The sequence below is a fragment of the Passer montanus genome, unplaced genomic scaffold (assembly GCF_014805655.1).
Source record: "Passer montanus isolate IOZ18808 unplaced genomic scaffold, ASM1480565v1 scaffold223, whole genome shotgun sequence".
Taxonomy (NCBI): Eukaryota; Metazoa; Chordata; class Aves; order Passeriformes; family Passeridae; genus Passer; species Passer montanus.
Window position 1 is genome coordinate 200,255 of NW_024366849.1, and position 21,592 is coordinate 221,846.

General features: G+C 53.6%; 3 protein-coding genes across 8 annotated transcripts; all 3 read right to left on the bottom strand.

Annotated features, from left to right (window-relative positions):
* Positions 1–442: 442 nt before the first annotated feature.
* Positions 443–4,700, bottom strand: LOC120502569 (carboxypeptidase A1-like). 2 transcript variants are annotated; one of them, XM_039710103.1, is made up of 11 exons: positions 4,351–4,700; positions 4,128–4,209; positions 3,827–3,961; positions 3,646–3,747; positions 3,461–3,562; positions 3,281–3,382; positions 3,065–3,175; positions 2,726–2,816; positions 2,222–2,421; positions 1,951–2,035; positions 443–679 (listed from the first exon to the last, which is right to left on the bottom strand). In XM_039710103.1, exons 1-11 carry the CDS (start codon positions 4,413–4,415, stop codon positions 492–494), a joined length of 1,263 nt encoding a protein of 420 aa, XP_039566037.1. In that variant the 5' UTR covers positions 4,416–4,700; the 3' UTR covers positions 443–491. The 2 variants fall into 2 exon arrangements, with proteins under 2 accessions (XP_039566037.1, XP_039566036.1); XM_039710102.1 differs by having other exon boundaries at positions 3,827–4,700.
* Positions 4,701–5,157: 457 nt separating this feature from the next.
* Positions 5,158–11,081, bottom strand: LOC120502572 (carboxypeptidase A1-like). Of its 4 annotated transcripts, none has more exons than XM_039710111.1 (11): positions 10,892–11,081; positions 8,868–8,949; positions 8,338–8,472; positions 8,095–8,193; positions 7,479–7,580; positions 7,104–7,205; positions 6,884–6,994; positions 6,611–6,701; positions 5,821–6,020; positions 5,463–5,547; positions 5,203–5,390 (listed from the first exon to the last, which is right to left on the bottom strand). In XM_039710111.1, the coding sequence occupies exons 1-11, from the start codon at positions 10,954–10,956 to the stop codon at positions 5,203–5,205; spliced, it is 1,260 nt and encodes a 419-aa protein (XP_039566045.1). In that variant the 5' UTR covers positions 10,957–11,081. The 4 variants fall into 4 exon arrangements, with proteins under 4 accessions (XP_039566043.1, XP_039566041.1, XP_039566045.1 ...); XM_039710108.1 differs by lacking the exon at positions 10,892–11,081 and adding an exon at positions 10,015–10,190; XM_039710109.1 differs by having other exon boundaries at positions 5,158–5,547.
* A 2,681-nt stretch (positions 11,082–13,762) lies between these two features.
* LOC120502573 (carboxypeptidase A2-like) lies at positions 13,763–21,278 on the bottom strand. Of its 2 annotated transcripts, XM_039710112.1 has the most exons (12): positions 20,973–21,278; positions 20,631–20,717; positions 19,399–19,480; positions 18,437–18,571; positions 17,897–17,995; positions 17,318–17,416; positions 17,085–17,186; positions 16,173–16,283; positions 15,734–15,824; positions 15,095–15,294; positions 14,299–14,383; positions 13,763–14,050 (listed from the first exon to the last, which is right to left on the bottom strand). In XM_039710112.1, the coding sequence occupies exons 1-12, from the start codon at positions 21,260–21,262 to the stop codon at positions 13,863–13,865; spliced, it is 1,569 nt and encodes a 522-aa protein (XP_039566046.1). In that variant the 5' UTR covers positions 21,263–21,278; the 3' UTR covers positions 13,763–13,862. The 2 variants fall into 2 exon arrangements, with proteins under 2 accessions (XP_039566046.1, XP_039566047.1); XM_039710113.1 differs by lacking the exon at positions 20,973–21,278 and having other exon boundaries at positions 20,631–20,767.
* Between the last annotated feature and the right edge of the window lie 314 nt (positions 21,279–21,592).

Here is a 21,592-nt window from a genome sequence, read left to right on the forward strand (position 1 = left end):
AGCTCATTCCAGGGACACCTCCCCTGTCCCAGGCTGCTCCAACCCTTCCTTGGGCACTGCAGGGATCAGGGGCAGCCCCAGCTGCTCTGGCAATTCCAGCCCAGCCAGCAATTCCTCATGGCCCAGATCCCATCCATGGCTGCCCTCTGGCAGTGGGAGCCATTCCCTGGCTCCTGTCCCTTGTTCCCAGTCCCTCTGCAGCTCTCCTGGACCCCCAATAAATCCTCATATCCCAGAGCTCAATTCCCTTCCCACCCTCTGCCAGACCAAATGGAAAACCACCACCTTCCTTCCTTTTTGTTCCTGCTATCTTTGTGCCCTTTCCATCAATCCCTTTTCCAGACCACTGACCCAGCACACCCCGTTTGTGCCATCACCAACTCCAAAAGCGCTTTTCCACCCAATTTGGGAAAAACAACCACAAGCTTTTCTCATCCTTCTTTCCATTTATTGACTAATTGCCTTCTCCCCTCTCTGCAGCTGCTCCCAGCTCAGTAGGGGTGGTCCCGGGCGTGCTCCATGATGACCTTCAGCGCCAGCCAGGTCTCCTGGGCCGTGGGCACGATCTGCTTGGCGGGCAGCAGGAAGCCGTAGCGCCCCGTGTCCCGCAGCTCGAAGGTGAAGGAATATTTGATGCCCTGGTTGTAGGTCCAGTCCACGGTCGAGCCACTCGCTCTGTCTGGGGGAGGGAAAAATGGGAGGGATTCAGAGCCTGGATCTCTTTGTGCAGGAATCCCATGGGGTGTTTGGGATGGGTTTGGGATTTGGGGGTTTTGGGGCTGCCCCAGCACTTACCAATGGCTTTGTACAAGAATCCCATGGGATGTTTGGGATTTGGGGGTTTTGAGGCTGCCCCAGCATGTATCGATGGCTTTGTACAGGAATCCCATGGGGTATTTGGGATTTGGGGGTTTTGGGGCTGCCCCAGCATGTACTGATCGCTTTGTACAGGAATCCCATGGGGTGTTTGGGGTTTTTGGGGGTTTTGGGGCTGCCCCAGCACGTACCGATGGCTTTGTGCAGGAATCCCATGGGGTGTTTGGGATTTGGGGGTTTTGGGGCTGCCCCAGCACTTACAGATCACTTTGTACAGAAATCCCATAGGGTTTTTGGGATGGGTTTGGGATTTGGGGCTGCCCCAGCATGTACTGATCGCTTTGTACAGAAATCCCATAGGGTTTTTGGGATGGGTTTGGGATTTGGGGGTTTTGGGGCTGCCCCAGCACGTACCGATGGCTTTGTACAGGAATCCCATGGGGTGTTTGGGATGGGTTTGGGATTTGGGGCTTTTGGGGGTTTTGGGGCTGTCCCAGCCCTTACCGATTGCTTTGTACAGGAATCCCATGGGGTGTTTGGGATTTGGGGCTGCCCCAGCACTTACCAATCACTTTGTACAGGAATCCCATGGGGTGTTTGGGATTTGGGGGTTTTGGGGCTGCCCCAGCATTTACTGATGGCTTTGGACAGGAATCCCACGGGGTGTTTGGGATGGGTTTGGGATTTGGGGCTGCCCCAGCATGTACTGATCGCTTTGTACAGAAATCCCATAGGGTTTTTGGGATGGGTTTGGGATTTGGGGGTTTTGGGGCTGCCCCAGCACGTACCGATGGCTTTGTACAGGAATCCCATGGGGTGTTTGGGATTTGGTGGTTTTGGGGCTGCCCCAGCACTTACAGATCACTTTGTACAGAAATCCCATGGGGTTTTTGGGGGTTTTGGGGCTGCCCCAGAACTTACTGATTGCTTTGTACAGGCATCCCATGGGGTTTTTGGGATTTGGTGGTTTTGGGGCTGCCCCAGCACTTACAGATCACTTTGTACAGGAATCCCATGGGGTGTTTGGGATTTGGGGGTTTTGGGGCTGCCCCCCATGTACCAATCACTTTGTACAGGAATCCCATGGGGTGTTTGGGATGGGTTTGGGGGTTCTGGGGCTGCCCCAGCACTTACAGATGGTGGTGATGATGCTGCCGTACTGGAACTTGGTGCCGTACAGGGAGGACAGAGCTGCCACGGCCTTGGCAGAAATCTCGTGCTGGGAATGCAAGAAACAGGGAAAGATGAGCCAAAGAAAGGAAAAAAACCTGTGGGATACAGCTTTTTTCTGGGTGCAGCAAAGCTCCTCCCAGCTTCCCAAGGGACCCAGGGCAGAGGTGGCTCCTCCTTGGGGCAGCAGAAGAGCTCCACCCCATGCCAACCCCTCCAAGCACAGGGGCCTCACCAGTTCCTGGTCATCTGGCGCCGGGGTCGAGGTGTAGCCGTAAGGATAGAGCAGGAGCTGGGAGTAGCTGTGGATGGAGACAAAAGCCTTGATGTTGCCGTGGCTCTTCACAAAGTCCACGATGGATTTCACCTCGGGCTCCGAGTTGGGGTAGGGTCCGTGGTAGGTCTCCGAGCAGGAGTTTCCGCTGGCTCCGGCATCTGTGGAGAAGAGAATGGTGAGAACACAGTGGGGATTTGGGGGCTTCCAAGCCCAAGAGGTTTTCCCACCCCTCAGCTCCTTGGCGGTGATCAAGGAATGCTCCTGGGGCTCCTCTGAGAGCTTTGTACGGTGACTTTCATTTGTCACTGGGACATCAAAGCCCTGGTGAAGCCCAAACCCTCGGCTCTGCCACGGAGAGCAAATCCCACCTCTTCCCCAGGGGACATTTTGAGCCAGAAACAGCTTTGGAGCCTCCAGCTGGAGAGTGGAAACGCTCCTCAGGGGCAAAGGGACAGCTCTGACCTCCAAAACCTGCGTCCCAGTTGCGGTTGGGGTCCACTCCGACACAGATGGCGCCCGCGTGCTTGGACCTGGTCTTGCGCCACATGCGGTTCTGGAAGGGCAGAGCCACCTCAGCAATTCCTCATTGCCATGGAGGGGATCTTGGAAACCAGGAATTCCTGGCTGGGCTGGAACTGCCCAGGCCTGGAGCTCCACAGCTCGTGGTGGGCCCCTTCCCATCCCATGGAAACGTGGGTGAGGAGGCTTTGCCCTCTGAGGGATATGGAGCCCCCCAAATCCTGCTCGCCAGCCCCATGCAGAGCAGCTGTAGGAACCAGGGAGAGGAGGTCTGGGGCATACCGTGGTGTGGGTGTAGGCATAGCCGTCTGGGTTGGTGACAATCTCCAGGAAGATGTCCATCGTCTCCAGGATGGAGGCCACTCCTTCGTTATTGGCGTGATCCTGGACGATCTAGAGAGGATGGAGGTTTGGGGCTCCCCGTCCTTGCTGTGGGATCACCCAGCTGCACCCCACAGCTCCTGAGGAGCGGGCGGCCCTTTTGGGATGTGCCAGTACCTTCTTGGCAAACCAGACGCCGCTGGCCTGTGTCACCCACTCGCGGGAGTGGATCCCGGTGTCGATCCAGATGGCCGGGCGGTTGGTGCCCCCTGTGCTGAACTGGGAGAGCAGAGAGGGGGCGTTGGCTTTGTCCCTGTCACCACTGTCCCCTCTGGATCACGATCCCCAGATGCTCACCTTGAGCACGTAGAGGGGACGGTTCTCGGTCGAGCGGCCGATCTCCAGCTTGCTCACCAGGTTGGGGTTCTCGGCCACCAGCATGTCCATGAAATTGTAGATCTGGGAATGAGAGACGTGGGGGTCACTCCCAACCCAAGAGGAAACTTTTCCCCCAAAATGCCCCAAATCTTGTCCTTTCCCACCTCATCGATGGTGTGGTAGGTCTCGTAGTTGAAGGTGCTGGTGTCGACCGACCGCTGGCGGCTGCTGCGGAGCATCTCCATCTGCTCTTCAGCCAGCAGGGCCTGTGGGACACGGGAGGGATGAGCCCCATTGCCACTGGTGGGATCCCACCTCCCTCGCCTCCCCTGCGGCACCGCTGACCTGCACGTCCTCGATCATGACGGAGTAGGAGACCCCGCTGGCCTCCAGGTGGGCTTTGACCGCCTGCAGGCTGCGGAAGGGCACGCGGATGTCCACGGGGAGCCCGAGCCGGCGGGGAGCCACCCAGAAATCCAGCTGGATGGGGAGAGATGGAGACGAGGGGTGAGACCCTGCCTTGGGATGCGCCCCCAGCACCAGCCTGTCTCGCTTTTCACCGCTTGGTTCCCATAATCCCACGTCCAACCCCATCCTTGCTTTGCTTGGGGGGTTTGTCCCCAAAATCCACCTCCACACGCAGTACCTGCAGATGCTCCAGGTGCTGCAGCTCCTGCACCTTCTGCAGCTCCTCATCGCTCTGGGGGGTGATGCGCAGCACCTGGTGCCTGTGGGGTCAGGGGGTGCTGAGGGGTGTGGGATGAGCTCCGGCCCCATTAGTCCAACCTCACCCCACCCATCCATCCCCCATCCCGGGGATTTCCCCTGAGCCTTTCCCCTGTGCCACCTCCCCATCCCGGCCCCCCTACCCGAAGAAGGTCTCGGTGCAGGTGGCCACTGCCACCAGGGCAGCCAGGAGCACGGGGAGCCTCATGGTCAGCGGGGAGAGCCGGTCTCACACCCCAGCAGCGCCCTGGGGCCGCTTAAATCCCATGGGATGGCGGCCCCAGCCCGGCCCCTCCGGCTGTGCCTTTTCCCAGGGCCCTGGGAAGGCTCTGGCTGCCACCAGCCAAGGTCAGGCCCTGCTGTCCCCATCCAGCGCTCCCAATCCTGGCCAAACCTGTCCCAGGACCCTGCTGGGGCCGTGGTGAGTCAGCTGCCAGCCAGGTGAGACCGGGAGGTGCCAAAATCCCACGACCTCCAGCCCTGGCTGAGGGGAGGGAAAGGATCAGTTTGGGTTGAGAATGTGGGAAATGCAGATTTTCACTTGGGGCTTGGTGAGCTGGATCCCTAACCCACAGCGGTGGGGAAACTGCTTTAAAGTTTGGCTGAGGAAAGTGGTGTTAAGGTTGGCCCAGGACAGAGGTCAGAGCAGGTGACAGTTGTCCCAGTAGCCAAAAATAAACAGCAAATATCCTGAGGGTACCCCATGTCCCTCCTTGTAGCCCCCTAGGAAGGGATGATGAAGCAAAGCTGCCCAAAACCCCACAAATTTGGGGTTGCTTGCCCAAAAAACCCCATCTCCTCCCATGCTGGCTGTTGGCTCCAAAGGATGGGGACTTTGAGCCAAAGTCACAAGGGGAAAATCAACACCTGCAGGACTGGGAGTCCTTTTCCACCCTTTTTTTGGAGTTTAGCACGAAAACAACGAGGGTGCCTGAAACCACTGAATCTCCATGAGGGTTTATTGAGAGGAGGGAATGCTGTGGGAGGTGCTGGGGTCAGTAGGGATGCTCCAGGACGTGCACCATGATGTCCAGGAGCGCCGGCCACGTCTCGGTGGCGGTGGGGACGATCTGGGAGCTGGGCAGCAGGAATCCGTAGCGCCCCGAGTCCCTCAGCTCCAAGGTGAAGGAATATTTCACCCCGTTGTCGTAGGCCCAGTCGATGGTGGTGCCTCCTGCCATGTCTGCAGGGAGAGGAGCCCAGATGGGAGCCCGTTCCCGAGGGATTGGCCGCGGGATGAGGGAGGGACACTCACAGATGGTGTTGGCAATGCTGCCGTAGGTGTATTTCGTCCCGAACACGGCGGCCAAGTCGCTCACGGCCTTCTTGGCCAGTTCATTCTGCAAAGGAACCACCAAAACTGGTGGGATCTGGTGGATCATGGGGCAGGGGGATCTAGAGCCCATCATTCCCCATCCCTTCTGCTGTAGGTTTTCCCAAAAAACCCTTAATGTTTGATGTTTGAGGTCCACCTCACAACCACCCTCCTCTGGGACCCAGGTGCAAGGATTCAGGATTCAGGTTGCATCCAACGGGAGGAGCAGGGAGGCTGCTGGGATGCTCTGCCTGACTCCGCCAGGTGGTCACAGCCCCACGTTTTGGGGCCACCTCACCATTTCCTGGTGGTCGGGCGTGGGCGCCCTCCTGTATCCGTAGGGGAAGAGCAGCATCTGGGAGTAGCTGTGGATGGAGATGACGGATTTGACGTTCCCGTGGGCGCGGATGAAATCCACGATGGCTCTCACTTCCTTCTCAGAGTGGGCGTGAGGGCCGTGATAGGTCTCGGAGCAGGGGTTGCTGCTGGAGCCAGCACCTGGAGCAGGGGGAGATCCAGAGAGGATCCCTCAGGAAGGGTTTCGTCTGAAGGAGTGTAGGAGCATGCCCCCAATGACAGAGTGGCAAAGCTAGCCTTTGTCCCCCAAAAAAGGAAGGAAGCCCAGAAGTTTCTCCCAACGATCAGGTGAAAAGCCACCTCATAGGACCCCAGAGGCTTCACTAAAACCTTGGGGTCACCTAATTGGATGGGAGCCAAAAAGTCCTGCCTGGGCCATTAGGTAGAAAAGAAGAGAACAAAAGAACCACGGGGCTTTTGTGAACGTGTTTATACCAAGGAACAGACCTCTGTACCTGGCTCGGATTTTCTGTTTATTGTTTTTCCTTTTATTAAACACTTTTGTTTCTAACACTGCAGCAGAAGCCATCCTGCTCATTATTTGCCTCCAAAGGTAATAGACCAGCTATCCTTGGGTGTATGAGGTTCCCTTTTAAGGGCTCATAAAACCCTGGCCCGACAAAACAGAACCTAATATTTCCATCCCTGGCTTTCTCCACTCCAGCAGGAAGTTTTGATGCTTTGAGGCACAAGCAATGGCCAGCGTGGGGAGCTGCTGGCTGAGGTCTCACCTCCAAACCCAGCATCCCAGTTTCGGTTGGGATCCACTCCGACGCAGCGGGACCCGGCGTTGATGGACCTGGTCTTGCGCCACAGGCGGTTCTGGGAGCACACGGAGAGGACATTGGAACAGGGATGTGAACCCCAAGCCCTGCCCAAGCATCTCCAGGGATCTCCACATCCCAAAAACCATCCAGGGACCGTCCCACATCCCAAAAACCACGGACAGCCATGGCTGGGGACAGCACTGGGACAGGATCCCCCCGTGGTGTCCCCACACTCACAGAGCTGTGGGTGAAGGCAAAGCCGTCGGGGTTGGTGACAATCTCCAGGAAGATGTCCATGCTGTCCAGGATGGCCGTGACAGACGGGTCCTGCCCGTATTCCTTGGCAATCTGTGCAGGGAGAGGAGCAGGAGCTGCCCCGGTGCCCCTCGGAGATGAGGGATGGGATGGATGCGGGGTAAGAATCGAGGTCCCACATCCCAGGTGATCCCAAGGTCACCTTGTTGGCCGTCCAGAGCCCGGTGGCGTGGGTGATCCATTCCCGCGCGTGGATGCCGGTGTCCAGCCAGATGGCCGCGCGCTTCGACCCCCCGCTGCTGAACTGCGGAGTCACGGGATCACTGGGGTTGGGAAAACCCTCCAGGATCAGGGAATCCACCCTGTGCCCCATCCCCACCTTGTCCCCAGCCCAGAGCTCTGAGTGCCACCCCCAGGAGTTCCTCAGACACCTCCAGGGATGGGCACTCCAAACCCCCTGCCAAAGCCTGGGCACCCTTTCCATGGGGAAATTCCTGCTGGTGCCCACCCTGAGCTGCCCTGGCACAGCTTCTCCTCCTGAGGGGCATTTTGAGGGCGAGGCTGCCCCGGGACCCACCTTGAGCACGTAGAGGGGCCGGTGCTCGTAGCTCTGCCCGATCTGGATCTTGCTGACGAGGCTGGGATGATCCTCCACCAGGACATCCATCCACCCGTAGATCTGGAAGGAGGAGCTGCTGGGTCACGAGGCTCAGCCTGCTTCTCACCTTTTGCTTTTGAGGGTGTCCAGCAACAGGCAGAGCTTCCCTGGGGAAGATCTGGTGCTTCCCCGGGGAAGATCTGGTGCTTCCCTGGGGAAGCACTTCCCACACGAGGTGGTTGGGGCTCTGTGTGAGCAGGGAAAGGCACATCACAACGTTTTTGGAAAACTAAAATGAATGGTGGGGGGAAAAGCTCTGAGACCTCCCAACACCACCACAGCCCTGAGCAGTCCCAAACTGGGCTCCAAGCACCCCCAGAGTGAAGCTGAAAATGTCTTTCACAGGATGGAAGATTCCAGGAGTGGCCATGCTGGATGTGGAAGGTTTCCCAGTCCCCATCTCAGCTAAAAGCTCCACCAAGGAGGAGAAGCGTGTCCCAGGGAGGTCTCACCTGTCACCAAGGACTCACCACGACCTTCACCTCATGGCTGTGAGCCCAGCAGGACAAAGCCAACGCTCTGCAGAGAAAGGTACCTCATCTATCGTGTGGTAGGAGGCGAAATCCAACATCCTGGAGCTTCTCTTTACCCTCCTAGACCGCCTCATGCTTTCCTTTTCTTCATCCAATAATTCCTGGTTAGGAGGCAAAAAAAACCCCAAGATCAAAAAGGCCGGAAGGAGCAGGGGGTTGGACTTTTCTTCTTCATTTCCAACTTTTTGGACTTTCTCTCAGGGCTGAGCTGCAGGAGTTCATCCTGTTCCCGTCACAGCCATTACCTGCACATCCTCAATCATGATGCTGTAGGAAATATTATGGGAATTCAGGAAATTTTTGACTCCTTGGAGGCTGGGGAAGGGCACCCGCAGGTCCACGGGGTGGCCAAGGCTGTTGGGGTGACGCCAAAAATCCACCTGGGAAGGAGGAGTTGAGCTGAAAGGGAGAACTCGGCCCCATCCTGTGCTGGTGCTCCTCCACTGAGCTCCCCAGCACCTCCAGGGGTCTCAGCAGGTTCCATGAAGGATCTAAAAAGGTTTTTGAGGAAATTTTGGGCCACAGATGGATGTCTGGATAGGGATTTACAGAAAGGTTTCAGCCCAGGTTGTTGAAGTATTTGTGGGATGTTCCAGTTCATACAAAACAGGAGCTCTGAGCTCAAGGAGCCCCAGGTTAAATTCATTTTTTTATGGTTCTATATGACACAACTCCAAAATGGGGAGGAAAAAGGATGGGAAGGCAGAAGAAGGAGGGAGCCCTGGATTCAGCAGGGTCTGTGACCAGGGGGTGCTCAGGACCCCTCGGGGCTCACCTGCAGCTCCTCCTGCTCGCCCAGCACCCCGAGCAGGGCCATGTGCTCCTCGTTCCTGGCGGTGACACGCAGGACCTGGTCCCTGCAGGGAGGCAGAGGGGTCACAGAGGGGGCACTCTGGCCTGGGGAACATCCACACCGGCCCAGAGGGTTGGAAAATGCATCAGTTGTTGGTGTTGAGAGAAAAAAAAATGCAGGTTCAGAGCAGCCACGATGGGAAAGGAGCAAGGGCTGGGACCTGAGGTGATCTCCAGCCTTGTTTGATCAGCTCCCGAGATGGTGGGGAATATCTCCCATGGATTTGTTCTGTATCTGAGGATGTGCTCCCTAGCAGAGGTCCCACTTGGGCTTCCCGAGGACAGGCACAGCCCCTGGAGAGGAGGAAATGTTCTATGGGAGAGAGGTTTCCTCATCTCAGATCAATCCTCTACCTCCAACCGCTCCTGCTGGGCAGTGCTTAAAGCTGCTCCCAAAATGGCACAAAATTCCTTCACCTTTCCCCTTTCGTCCTCATTTATCAGTTTGACCAACTCCCCAGGGTGATAACAATTTCCATTCTGTGCCTGGGGGACTCGGGCAGGCATGAAATCCTCGTGGTTTTTCCAGACTCAGGGAGCAGCCCTGACATTCCCTGGACATTCCCAGGTGCTCGGATCCCTCCCAGCCACCCCCTGGCTGGAGGAGAGTGATGGGATCCTGATGGATCCCTCAACCATGGCATCGTGTCCAGGGAGGAAGGAAAGCAGGAAGGAAGGTGGGTCAGTCACATCACAGAATAGCCTGAGCTGGAAGGGGCCCACAAGGATCAAATCCAACTCCCAGACACCCCAACAATCCCACCCTGTCCTTGAGAGCTTCGTCCAAACACTCCTGGAGCTCGGGGAGCCTTGGGAATGTGACCATTCCCTGGGCAGTGCCAGCATCCTCTGGATCAGGAACCTTTCCTGATATCCAGCCTGGCCCCCCTGGCACAGCTCCATCTGTTCCCTGGGTCATGAGAGCACCAGCTCTGGCTCCAGCGTTGGTCCAGCTGGTGGCATGTCCAGCACCCTGGAGATCTTTTTATGGATAAGTTTTCCCTACTCCAAACACGGAATTCCCACTTTCTCTACAAGTCAGTTCTCATTGCCAGTCCATTCCTTCAGACCTTTCTGGAAGCTTTGGGAGTTTTGGGTTGTCCTGACCCCCTCCTGTATTCCGTGCCCCCTTCTCAGCCTCATTCCTGCACTGGACTGTGCTGTTCTTATCTGCAGGAGCTGCAACCAGGATGTTCATCCTGGAAAAGTGCTGCCCTCCCTCCAGCCACATCTTGTTCTTTCCCACGGTGTGTTAGTCCCAAAAATCCTTGGTTTACTCCCAGCAATCCTTGGCTGTTATTCCCAGCAATCCTTGATTCCTCCCAGCAATCCCTGGTTTTTATTCCCATCAATCCTTGGCTGTTATTCCCAAAAATCCTTGGTTACTCCCAGCAATCCTTGATTACTCCCAGCAATCCTCGATTACTCCCAGCAATCCCTGGTTTTTATTCCCATCAATCCTTGGCTGTTATTCCCAAAAATCCTTGGTTATTCCCAGCAATCCCTGTTTTTATTCCCAGCAATCCTTGGCTGTTATTCCCAGCAATCCCTGGTTTTTATTCCCAGCAATCCTTGGGTTTTATCCCGGCAATCCTTGGGTTTTATTCCCAGCAATCCTTGGCTGTTATTCCCAGCAATCCCTGGTTTTTATTCCCAGCAATCCTTGGGTGGCTCCACAGCCATCATCTTTGATCCACACACGTGCTCCCCATATCCTCTGGGATTCCACAGCCTGGCAAAGCTTGGAGCGACAGCATTCCCTAATTCCTACCTGCTCCAAACCTCCCTCCAAACCTGGGGTGGAACCAAATCCTTCCTGGCTGGCAGAAAACCCTGCTGGATTTCCATCCTTGGGGATGCCACCCCTGTCTGGGTGACACTGGTGGGGACGGGCCGTCCCCATCCCAGCCGTGGTGTCCCACCGCCCCCCGCCCCAGCAGGACTCACCCCACAAAGAGCTGCTCGGTGCCGCTGGCCCCCAGGAGGGCGAGGAAGAGCAGCAGGGTCTCCATGGTGGGTGGGAGCAGAGCAGGGCCCCGAGGGTGGGCAGCACCCCCTCGCTGCTGGGGGTCCCTCCCGGAGCTCCTCAGCGGGGCCGCATCCGCCGTCCCCGCGGCGTCGGTAGCGACAAACAGAGCAGGCAGGAAGGGCTCCCGCCAGCCCAAATGTTTGCTTTATTTGGCAAAGTCAACACGAGAGCAGCCAAATTAGGGAGGATCTGATAACGTCTTCCTCGGTGAGTGGGTCCTGGATGAGTGTCCCTGCTCCCAGCTGCCGTGGGCATGGGCGGCTCCCAACCCACGGGCGTGGGACGGTGGGGATGGCGTGCTCACAGGAGCCCCAAAACCACAAGGAAACACCTCTTTGTTTCCATGGATTTCTTCATTACACATTGCTATGAGTAAGTCAATCATAATTATGATTAGTAATGCATGTGTAATGACAAGCTACTACAAAGTTACTCGCAGAAAAAGCAAACATTTAAATGTAGTCTTATTTATGATTAATTCATTTATGCATACATGTATATCTATCTATCTATCTATCTATCTATCTATCTAAAATGTAAAATATACTATTCAAATTATTCATCAAACCATTCCCAGGAGTGGGGTCACTTGCTGGTGGATGAAATCTCCCTTCAAAGCTGATGGAAGTCGTGGAGCTCGGAGGTGCACAAGGACGTTCACCTGGGGTAACGCTCAGACAAAAGGGCTCATTTTTGGGTAGAAAATGAATTATTTTAATGTTTTCAGTGGCTGTGGAGCAGCTGTCACAGGCTGGGGCTATCCCAGGAGGTCAGTTTGTCAGAGGTGTCTTTGTTCCCCAGTCAAAGCAGTGTCTTTGTTCTGCAGGTTACAGCAGGGCCTTTGTTGGGCCTTATCTGTGCTGCCCCTGAGCTCCCACCGTGCTTGTCAGGGATGCTCTGGGCTCCTGGGCTGTGTTCCCAGGCTGGCAGCACCTCCCAGGACAGGTTTTTACAGCTGACATCCCCTGACCGTGTCTTTCTCCACTAAATCCAGGGGATTCTGGCTGCACCAGGAGCAGGAGGTGCTGAGGGAAGGTGCTGGGGTCTCTTGGGGCTTTGCAGTGCAGAACTGGAGCTGTTGCTGAGGTGGTTCCAGGATCCTCCTCGGGGCAGGATTGTGGGGTGGTTGATGGGAAGGGACCACGGGAGGTATCCAGTGCCTGGTGGAGCATGGGCAGCTCTGGGGACCCACCAGGGCTGGGTCTTGGAGTCCTCCAGAGATGGAAGCTGCTCAGCCCCATGGGCACCAGGTTCTGCTGCTTCTCCTCCTGGTGAAAAGCATTTCTTGATGTCCCTCCTGGCTCTCCCTCGTTCCAGCTGACGCTGTTGTCTCTCCCATCACTCTGAGGTGAAGAGCTTGGCTGTTTCCTCCACAATCTCCTTCCCTGGGATGGGAAGGTCCCTGTTAGGTCCCCCCACCCCAGACCTGTGTCATCTCCAGCTCATCTCCCTCCTTGCCCACCACGGCACACACCCTCCTGTTCCTCTGGGTGGCATCCACTGCTCTGGCTCCAGATCTCCCTGGAGCTGATGTCCCTCCTGGCTGTCCCTGGTTCCAGCTGATGCTGTTGTCTCTCCCATCACTCTCTGAGGTGAAGAGCTTGGCTGTTTCCTCCACAATCTCCTTCCCTGGGATGGGAAGGTCCCTGTTAGGTTCCCCCCACCCCAGACCTGTGTCATCTCCAGCTCATCTCCCTCCTTGCCCACCACGGCACACACCCTCCTGTTCCTCTGGGTGGCATCCACTGCTCTGGCTCCAGATCTCCCTGGAGTCAGGGTTCCACACTGGATGAGCTCTCCTCACACCAGGCACTTGGGGAGGAGGGGACAGGGGGTGGATGGTTGGAATGAGCTCCCAAGCCAGGACAAGGTCACAGTTCCACACTCCCAGCCGAGGCTCCTCAGGCTCTGCAGTTCCTGCTCTGGAGACAAGACTCATCCAGGTCCAAGACCAGCTCTGTGCCCTGTCCCAGGGATTCACCATCAGAGGTTTGCAATCAGCAGGCAGAGGATGGGATTTTGGAAAGCTGGGGCAGTCTGGGAAGCAGGTACCACGGGATAAGGCTGTGAGCAGAGGGGACAGGGACACATGGGCAGCACTGCCTGCCCCAAGCGTGGGTTTGCTTTCCAAAACTTTTAACCCAAAGCTGCTTTTAACCCAAACCCAGCCCCCTGGGCTACTTCCCTCAGCTGTGCCTTCCCCTTTTCCTGCCAGCAGCTCCGTGCCCAGAGCCCGCGGGGTTTTATCGGAACCGTCAGCGCTGTTTGCTCTCCTGCCAGCCTCCCCAGGGTGAGTAACTCACCAGCTGCTGGGGGGTCACAAGACACCAAGATAAACCTGTTAGACTCGATAATCACCACAGCAGCAGCAGCAGCCACAGCTAATCTCTGATCCTTCAGGGCCTCCTGAGCTCTTTGCTCTTAATCCCCAAGAAATTTGCAGGATGAAAATGGAATGAGGGGCTCCTGAGGCACTGGGTGCTGGATCAGGGGAGGAGTCCTCCCATCTCCATCTTCCCTCCAACCATGGCCACTGGGAACATGTGGGAGGGAGAAAAGGAGCAGCCAAATATATGGGGGTGTACATTTGAGGACAGTGATCAGGGGCCTGGCAGGGTCCTGAGGCTCGTTAAAGGAAATTAAATTCCTTTAATTAGTTCCATAGCCTGGATTATGCTGGTTAACACCAGGCCCTCTGCACCAGCCCCTTCACCCTGGAGAAGGATCCAGGGAGAGCTTCCAGCACTCAGGGATGCGTCACACACAAGGAGCACGTGCCAAACACCACGTGGGGAATGCACAGGGGTTTATTCAGCCCTTTCCATCACGACAGCCGTCACAGCCCACGGAGGATTTAGGAGCTGTGCTGCAGAGAGCTCAGCCCAGCTCTCAGGAGGACTTGTCCCGCACGTGCTCCATGATTTTCTTGAGGCCCAGCCAGGTCTCCTTGGCAGCAGGGAGGATCTGGTTGGCGGGCAGCAGGAAGCCGTAGCGCCCCGTGTCCCGCAGCTCGAAGGCAAAGGAATATTTGATGCCGTTGTCGTAGCTCCAGTCAATGCTGCCTCCACTGGCTTGGTCTGGAAGGGAAAGGGAGATGGTCCAGAGTGGGGAGAAGAGGAATGGTGGAGTTCTGTTGTTCTGCTGTTTGTGTTTTGGGGGACAAGGGTGAGGTTTGGATGGGAACGCTCGGGTCTGGTGTGTGACCAGTGGTGTCACTGCACAGGAGCAGGGACAGTCTGTCCCCAGCAGGGACAGACCCCGTGGGGAGGACAGGGATTGGTGTCCTGGGACAGCCCCTCAAAGCTCTGAGTGGCCAAATACTCACAGATGGTGTTGCAAATGGTGCCCACTTGGAAGGTGGTGCCATAGAGGGAGCGGATGGAATTGGCAGCAGCTCTTCCCAGAGATTCCTGCAGGGGAGAGGATGAAGGGAAAGTCAGGAAGCAGCCACACTTCCTGGGGTTAAACTTTGGGATTTCACCAGAAATCTCCAAACTGCTTTGGGGATGATTCACACCAACAGCAGCCACAGCTTCCACAGCATTTCTGGGAGGTGCCACTGCAGGTGAGTGAACTTCCAGCAGGTTCTCTAAGTGTTCATCCAGTGTTTATCTCACTGGCTTGTCCAGGGAAGGCTCAAGAGAAACCAGAAATTCCCAAGGTAGTTGGGATCTTCCAATACTCCAAGGTCACCTTTGTGCTCACTTCAAGTACGTAAGGGGGGTTGGATGTAAAACAGAGCTGGGTTCTTTGTGAAGGGGGGAAAAAGGCAACAGATTGCCACAGGGGAACTGCATTTAGGTATGAGGACAAAAAAATCCCCATTAGATGAGGGAAACTTTGGGATGAGCTTGAAAAAGCTGTGGAATTCTTCTTTAGAAATATCAAAACAAATCAATCCAAATTCAGACTGCAATTGGCTCTGACTCCAAAGCCCTTTCAGCACAGGGTTAGAACAGAGACCTCCAGAGGTCTTTCCCATTGGAATTATGGCTGTGAGATCCACATTGCCTCAGAGATATTATTCCAGCTGTGGTGCTGTCATTAGGGAAGAGTATGGAAAGTACAGAAAGGCAGCTGGACAGAAGAGAGGAAGGTAAAACCAAGTCCTGCTGTCTCACCAGCTCGGCATAATCATCTGGCCTGGTGCATTTGTATCCATAGGGATACATCAGGAGCTGGGAATAGCTGTGGAGGGTCAGGAAGGCCTTGAAGTTTCCATGATTCTTGATGAAGTCGACGACAGATTTCACCTCCACCTCGGAGTTGGCGCTGGGCCCGTGGTAGGAGTCGGAGCAGGGTCTGCTGCTGGCCCCAGGACCTGGTGGTGCAAGGAGGGAACAGACCCATGAGGAGGGCAGGGCAGAGCCACACAAAGCTGGGCTTTCCTGAGCCAAAGCAAGGCCTTAAATGCTGAGAAATGTTCCAACAGCAGTGACAGAGTGTGAATGTTCAAGGGATGTACTTTGAGATTATGCAACCTGGAGCAGGCTGCCCAGAAACCCAGGAATCCACATTCCTGGGGGTATTCTGTGGTTGGATGGGGCTGGGAACAACCTGGGATAATGGAAGGTGGCTTTGCCAATGGCAGGGAGTGGAACTAAATATTATTTTGGATCCTTCCAACCCAAACCATTCTGTGATTCCATGATTTCATAATTTCATGATGCTGCCTCATCCTGTGCTTTAAGGGTGATTAATCCCCTTTATAAAGGCAGCTGCTGGTTGTGTGTAACAGGATCCAGAAGCTTCATCCCTACCTCCAAAACCTGCATCCCAGTTCCTGTTGGGATCAACTCCGACGCAGACGCTGCCGGGGATCTTGGAGCGGGTTTTCCTCCACATGCGGTTCTGCAACAGAGAAATGCTCAAAAGGGAGAAAACCTGGGTGTGGCACCAAAACTGCTGCCCAGGAAGGGCTGCCACCCATGGGGGATTGATCCTGGGCATGATCCCAGGAGTATATCTGACTGCCAAAACGGGCCAATGGTCAAAAATCAAATGTATTTACAAAAACTGGGTATTTACAGGGCTTAGGATGGGTTAGACAAATGATGTCTAAGAAATGATGAGGATCTTTGCCTAGCTCTGGTACCTCCTCTCACAGCATTAAGACTTTCAGAGCCCACTTCCCTCATGTTTGTTATTTCCCTGGAAGAGCCAGGAATCCCCCTGAGCTCAGACAGAGAGCTGACCCACCGAGGTGTGAGTGTACACAAATCCATCAGGGTTGGCGACTGGCAGCAGGAAAAGATCCATCTTGTCCAGCAGGGAGGTGATGGACTCATCTGTTCCATAGTCAGAGGCAATCTAGGTAGAGACAGAGCACAGCCTGCTTAGCAGAGCAATTCCTTCCCAAATGCTCATTTCCCTCAGGAAAGGCTGGATTTTGGGGCAGGGCAACAAGGAACATCCCTTATCTGTGGGCCATAACTGTTCCTTGTTATGTGGATGAGCAGGGAATCTGTTTTGTTATTTTATTCTGAAGACACGAGGTCTTTAGAATAAAATGGAAGAGGATAACAAAATTTTCTCCTCTCTGTCCCAGAGGACAGGCCAAGGCTGGCACTAAGACTGAGATGGAAGAGCCAGGTTGGGAATTCTCAATGTGCTGCACTGACAGAGCCCAAGGAGCTTTTGGACAACACTTGGGCACAGGGTGGCTCTTGGGGATGGCTCTGTGCAGGGCCAGCAGCTGGACTCCATGATCCTGGTGGGTCCCTTCCAGCTCAGCTTATTCTGTGGTCCTGTGACTTCTCTGGTGGCTCAGTCATTTCCAGCAGGATTTAAATCCTCATTTATAGAGAGCTGGAGGTCTGGGCATTTTGTGGAAGGAAGCCAACCCCACTGCATTTTTCTGGGTGAGCAGAGCAAAGCAGCAATACAATCTCAGCCTTTGGTTATTTGTGTAACAATCCTCCCTGAACCACTGCACTCTGTCTGCCTAAACTCAGCTCTTCTAACAGGACAGAGTTTCCCAATTCCAGGGGAGCCACCACTTCCTCAGGGAGCCAGCTGCTTTTGGGAGGTGAATTTACTAAAACCACAGAGGGGTGATACGCTCTGAAACAGCAGGAAGCATTGCCCAGAGGTGAATCCCTGCTGCAGAACCTTGTTGGCGATCCACAGGGCGCTGGCCTGGGTGACCCACTCGCGGGAATGGATGCCGGCGTCGAGCCAGATGGCCGGGCGGCGCGAGCCTCCGGTGCTGAACTGGGGAATCAAACACAGCATTTCAGCCCCTGACACCCCTCACTCGAGGGCATCCCATAACAGCTGGGGTGCTCTGGGCCGTGCTGTCTGTCTTTCACCCCTGTGGGTGCATTCCATGGTGTTTGTTGTACCTTCAGGACGTACAGAGGCCGCTTCTCGTAGGATTGCCCGATCTGGATCTTCTCCACAAAGCTGTACTCAGATGCAAGGTGGTCCAGCTCTGCATTAATCTGAAATGCAAGGCCATGAGGACATGAACATCAGATTTGAGGACATTAACATCATATTTATGTTAATCATGGGCTGCTTCAGGTTGGAAAGCCCATCCCATTCCACCCCCCTGCCACAGGGACACCCTCCACTATCCCAGGTTGCTCCAACCTGGCCTCGGACACTCCCAAGGACAGGGAAGCAACAGCTTTATTTCTGTTTAGTTCTTTATTTCCCAGTCTCAAGATCCCTTTATTTCTCCTTCTTTTGAAGGATGGGTTTTGACAGAGTCTGCAGGAGAGTTTGTGGAATTTTGGTCAACACTGTCGGGGACAGCGCTGGCTGATTGTTCTGAGCACAAAACTAACACTGCAAAAAACAAACCCACGTGCCACAAAAAGCTGCAAGGACATTTCAGATGCTAACACAGGATGTTGAATTGAAGACAGCATGCAAAAAGACCAGGGAAAATCAGAATACTCCTCCCCTGAGGTGCTCACCTCATCCAGAGTGTGGTAAGTACCGAAGTCAAAGGTGTTGCTGCTGCGCTGCCTCTGGGCACTCTCGGCCATGTCTTGCTTTTCTTTATCCAGAACATCCTAAAATAACATTCAAAGGGTGAGAAGTGTCTGCTTCACTTGCTAAAATATAAACAAATGAAAAGGCAGTGAGTTAATGCTGGTTTAGGTGCCCTTTGGGGATTACTGCTCATGAGGAAATGTCAGATTAGTGCCCAGGTGGGTGATTTGTACCCATAGCTGCTCTCAGCAGAGTTTACTGTGGTGGGATTCCCAAATCTGGGATCAAAAGCCCTCGTGTAATTCCTCAGGGGCTGTCAGAAGAGCCCTGTGGGGTTTATTGATGTCACTACTCAGAACACCTACATTGCTGCATGGATTCTCTCTGAGGAATAATCCACAGCCCACAAAAATGAGGGGAGGATCCCACGGAAAACAGAGTATGGGAAAGTGGGACGAGGCCAAATTGTGAATCTGTGTTCCCAAAAGGTGTCAGAAATAGGTGCCAGTGGCACTGCCCACCTGCAGGTCTTCAATCAGGATGGAATATCCAATGCCCTGGGATTCCAGGAAGGCTTTCACTGACTGGACACTGACAGCAGGAATTCTCACGTCCACAGGGAGGGCAGGGGCAGAGGGGTTGACCCAGAAATCCAGCTGAGAGAGAAAGGAGAATTTAGAAATGCTGATTTGTCCCCAGAAATCAGAGGAAATCAGAAATCTCCCCTGCAGAGAGGAGCCCTGGAATGCTCTGTTCTCTGTGGCCTCACCACAACCTGGTATCAGTTCTTCTGATAAACTCCATTAAATAACAAATACCAAGGGCTTGAGTCAGTTTTTTCACAGACTTCTAGGCTTTGGTCACACAAACAAGAGGAAATTTTAATTGTCCCTGATATTTTATTATTCTCTCTTCTACTAGAAATAATTTCAAGAAAAACTCCATGTTCCAGTCTTAGGTAATATGAAACCCACTGTTTTCATTTCTCTTATCTCTCCTTTGGTAGAACTTTTCTAAATTGTAATTTCTAAATTATTAATATAATTTTTTTAAGCCAGGGATTTTAAAAAGTGATGTTAAAAATTCCCATCAATGGCAATAAGAACAGTAATAACCTGGAACTTTACATTGTGTTTTCTTGTTTCAATACAGTGTAGACTAACTAATAAATTCCTTCCATAACTCTGGGAGACAAAACATTGCCATTCCCACTGGAAAAACAAGTTTTTCAACACCGAGATGAAGATCTAACAATTCAAATGTGATGTAAACCCAGTAGGAAAAAAAAATAAATAAATTCTGGCCCTCCTGAACACTGAGCTGATACTCGAACTTGCAGGTCAAATTTAACGTGTTGAGAAAATAAAATTCTTTATGGCAGCTGCCCCAGGGTGATGGGAACCTTCCAGATGAGATGCAGATTCACACCCCGACCTGCTGTGAGTGGGATCAGATCCCAAGTGCCTCTGTGGCCATGACCCACCTGCAGGTGCTCCAGCGACTCCAGGAGCTGCAGCTGCCTGACCTCCTCCTCATTTTTGGTCCTGATCCGGAGAACCTGGTGCCTGTAATAAATCGGTTTTTTCAGGAGCCGTCTCAGAAGAGGCTGGCTGAACTGGTTTGTTCCTGGGATCGTTAATTCGGTGTTAATTGTGGGTTAATGGCTCCTTTGATTTGGTGTCGCCCAAGAGTTCAACCAACCTTCCTCACAAACCAGACAGCGTGGATGAGTTTTCAATCACAAGGATCAATCCCGCACCCATGGGGTACTTTGGACAGCAGTTTGTGGGACAATAATATTCCAGCTGAGCTGGGGAAGGATCCCGTGTTTTATTTACAGTGTCACTCGTTCACATCACGTTTACACCGGGATCCTCTCTCTCCCTGGCCAGCAGAGGGATCAGATCTCCGTGTTGAACAGAGTTAAACCAGCTCTGAAGGCACTTTCCCACATTCATAACTTACTACTGGATTGTCCAGAAGCTTTATTGGATTCTGCTGTGAATTACCCACAGCTGCTGAGGTTTTGAACCACCAAAACCCAGTTCAGGATTAAATGATCAAAATAGCCCCTCCTGGCTTTAGAGTTTTGGGACATTATTTATATTCTTTTTTATTCTTAATCCTTCAACCTTCATGCACGGATTTACTCACTGGAATCTAGTGCTCACTTCCTGCACCTCAGGATTTATCCAGTAGGATTTCATAATCTTTAATCATTAAGGCCTTTCCATGGTCAATGAGGCTGTGAGGAAATACCTTGTGGGATAATTTTTGCAATGCAACGTCAAGACAAACCTTCAGAATTTAATGGCTGGAAATCAGGATTTTAAATGCTTAGAAAGGAGGAAAGAAGAGGAAGAAAGAGAAATAAGAAACTTGGGGGGAAAAGGGAAAGTGGTGAACTTTCTGCTCTGAGGACAAGTTCTGGTATTTCAGCTCTGCCTTTACAGTGAGCCTCAACTCAAGCCAAAATCAAGGCTTGGATGAGCAGGAATTGAGAATCTCATCCCCACAGCTGGACCTTTCTGCTGAGAAAACACAAACAAAAGTAAAGAAACGTTCCCTCAAACACCACAACAGCAAAGCAAAAAGAACAATCAATCACAAAAACCAAAAAAATGTGCCCTGAGCAGATTTTGTGAGGGTGAGACCATGAAAAACAACAAGAGGATACCAGCCCTAAGTGAAAGGTTTTGCACAAGTGTAACTCACCCAACGAAGGTTTCCAGGCACAGGGAAGCCCCGAGGAGGGCACTGAAGATCAAAATCAGCTTCATGTTTGCTGCGAGTTCAGCTGGGCTGGCAAAGGGGAATTTATACAGAGCTTTATTTTTCAGATCAAACACGTCTCAAAGAACCTATCACTCCATGTGATCAAGTTCTCACATTTATCAGAGCCTTCAAGGCAACCAGCAAGCTCATTTCACCTCCAAAAAAATATTTTCCACTGACACATCCAAACCAGGATGGGAGGAGTCGGTCCCAAAGCTCTGACCACAAAAATGTGAGTGTTCTTTGGTGTTCTTCAGGAAAACAGGGACACACTGAACTCACCCAGCTCTCCTGGGGGTCAGGAGCTCTTTGGTTGGGATTTTGAGCTGTCCATTCCTGCTTCCAAAGGAGATTTGAGGAGTTGTTACCCTAACACTAACCCTAACCCTGGTGGGAGGCAGCCTCCTGCCAAGCTTTGGGAATAATCTCCCGTGGGAACACCCAGCTGTGGCTGCGTGGATAAATTTTCTGTTTATCCAAATCAAAGGGTTCTGAGAACAGCCAGCAGCTGCCCCTGCTGGCACCCCTGGAGTTCCTGGAGAGCACCGAGGGCAGATGTTCAGCTGCTCCATCCACCTCAGCAGAAGAGGAAAGGAACTCCCAGAGGAAACTTTTAATAAAAATCTCAATTATCACCCAGCGTTTGTCAGCACCTCCCTGAGGAGCCTCCTCTCACTCCACTCCCACCCCACTCCTCCACAGGTGTCTGTTGTGCTCACAGTCCCAAGAAGTGCTTTGTCTCCTGGTTTTGGGAACAAAGGGAGCCCCAGGCAGGGATGGGTCCTGTTCTGGCCTGCAGGATTGAATCACCACCGTGGAACTGCTGTGTCTTGGGGGCACAGGAGAGCTGCTCTGCTCTCTGAGGTTTAACCAAACCCTGGGGAAAAAGATCTCCACTCCCT

Excerpts from the sequence above, each read along its gene's own strand:
- LOC120502569 (XM_039710102.1), bottom strand. The coding sequence starts at position 4,336 with ATGGGGAGGTGGCACAGGGGAAAGGCTCAGGGGAAATCCCCGGGATGG. Across the intron at positions 3,383-3,460 it reads GTCCCCTCTACGTGCTCAAG|TTCAGCACAGGGGGCACCAA; the intron begins GTGAGCATCTGG and ends CTGCTCTCCCAG. Across the intron at positions 3,176-3,280 it reads GCGTCTGGTTTGCCAAGAAG|ATCGTCCAGGATCACGCCAA; the intron begins GTACTGGCACAT and ends CATCCTCTCTAG.
- LOC120502572 (XM_039710107.1), bottom strand. The coding sequence starts at position 10,175 with ATGTGGCTGGAGGGAGGGCAGCACTTTTCCAGGATGAACATCCTGGTT. Across the intron at positions 8,194-8,337 it reads TCATGATTGAGGATGTGCAG|GAATTATTGGATGAAGAAAA; the intron begins GTAATGGCTGTG and ends CCTCCTAACCAG. Across the intron at positions 5,548-5,820 it reads CGCCCGACCACCAGGAAATG|AATGAACTGGCCAAGAAGGC; the intron begins GTGAGGTGGCCC and ends GTTCCTTTGCAG.
- LOC120502573 (XM_039710112.1), bottom strand. The coding sequence starts at position 21,262 with ATGGAGCAGCTGAACATCTGCCCTCGGTGCTCTCCAGGAACTCCAGGG. Across the intron at positions 17,996-18,436 it reads TCCTGATTGAAGACCTGCAG|GATGTTCTGGATAAAGAAAA; the intron begins GTGGGCAGTGCC and ends ATGTTATTTTAG. Across the intron at positions 17,417-17,896 it reads CTTACCACACTCTGGATGAG|ATTAATGCAGAGCTGGACCA; the intron begins GTGAGCACCTCA and ends CTTGCATTTCAG.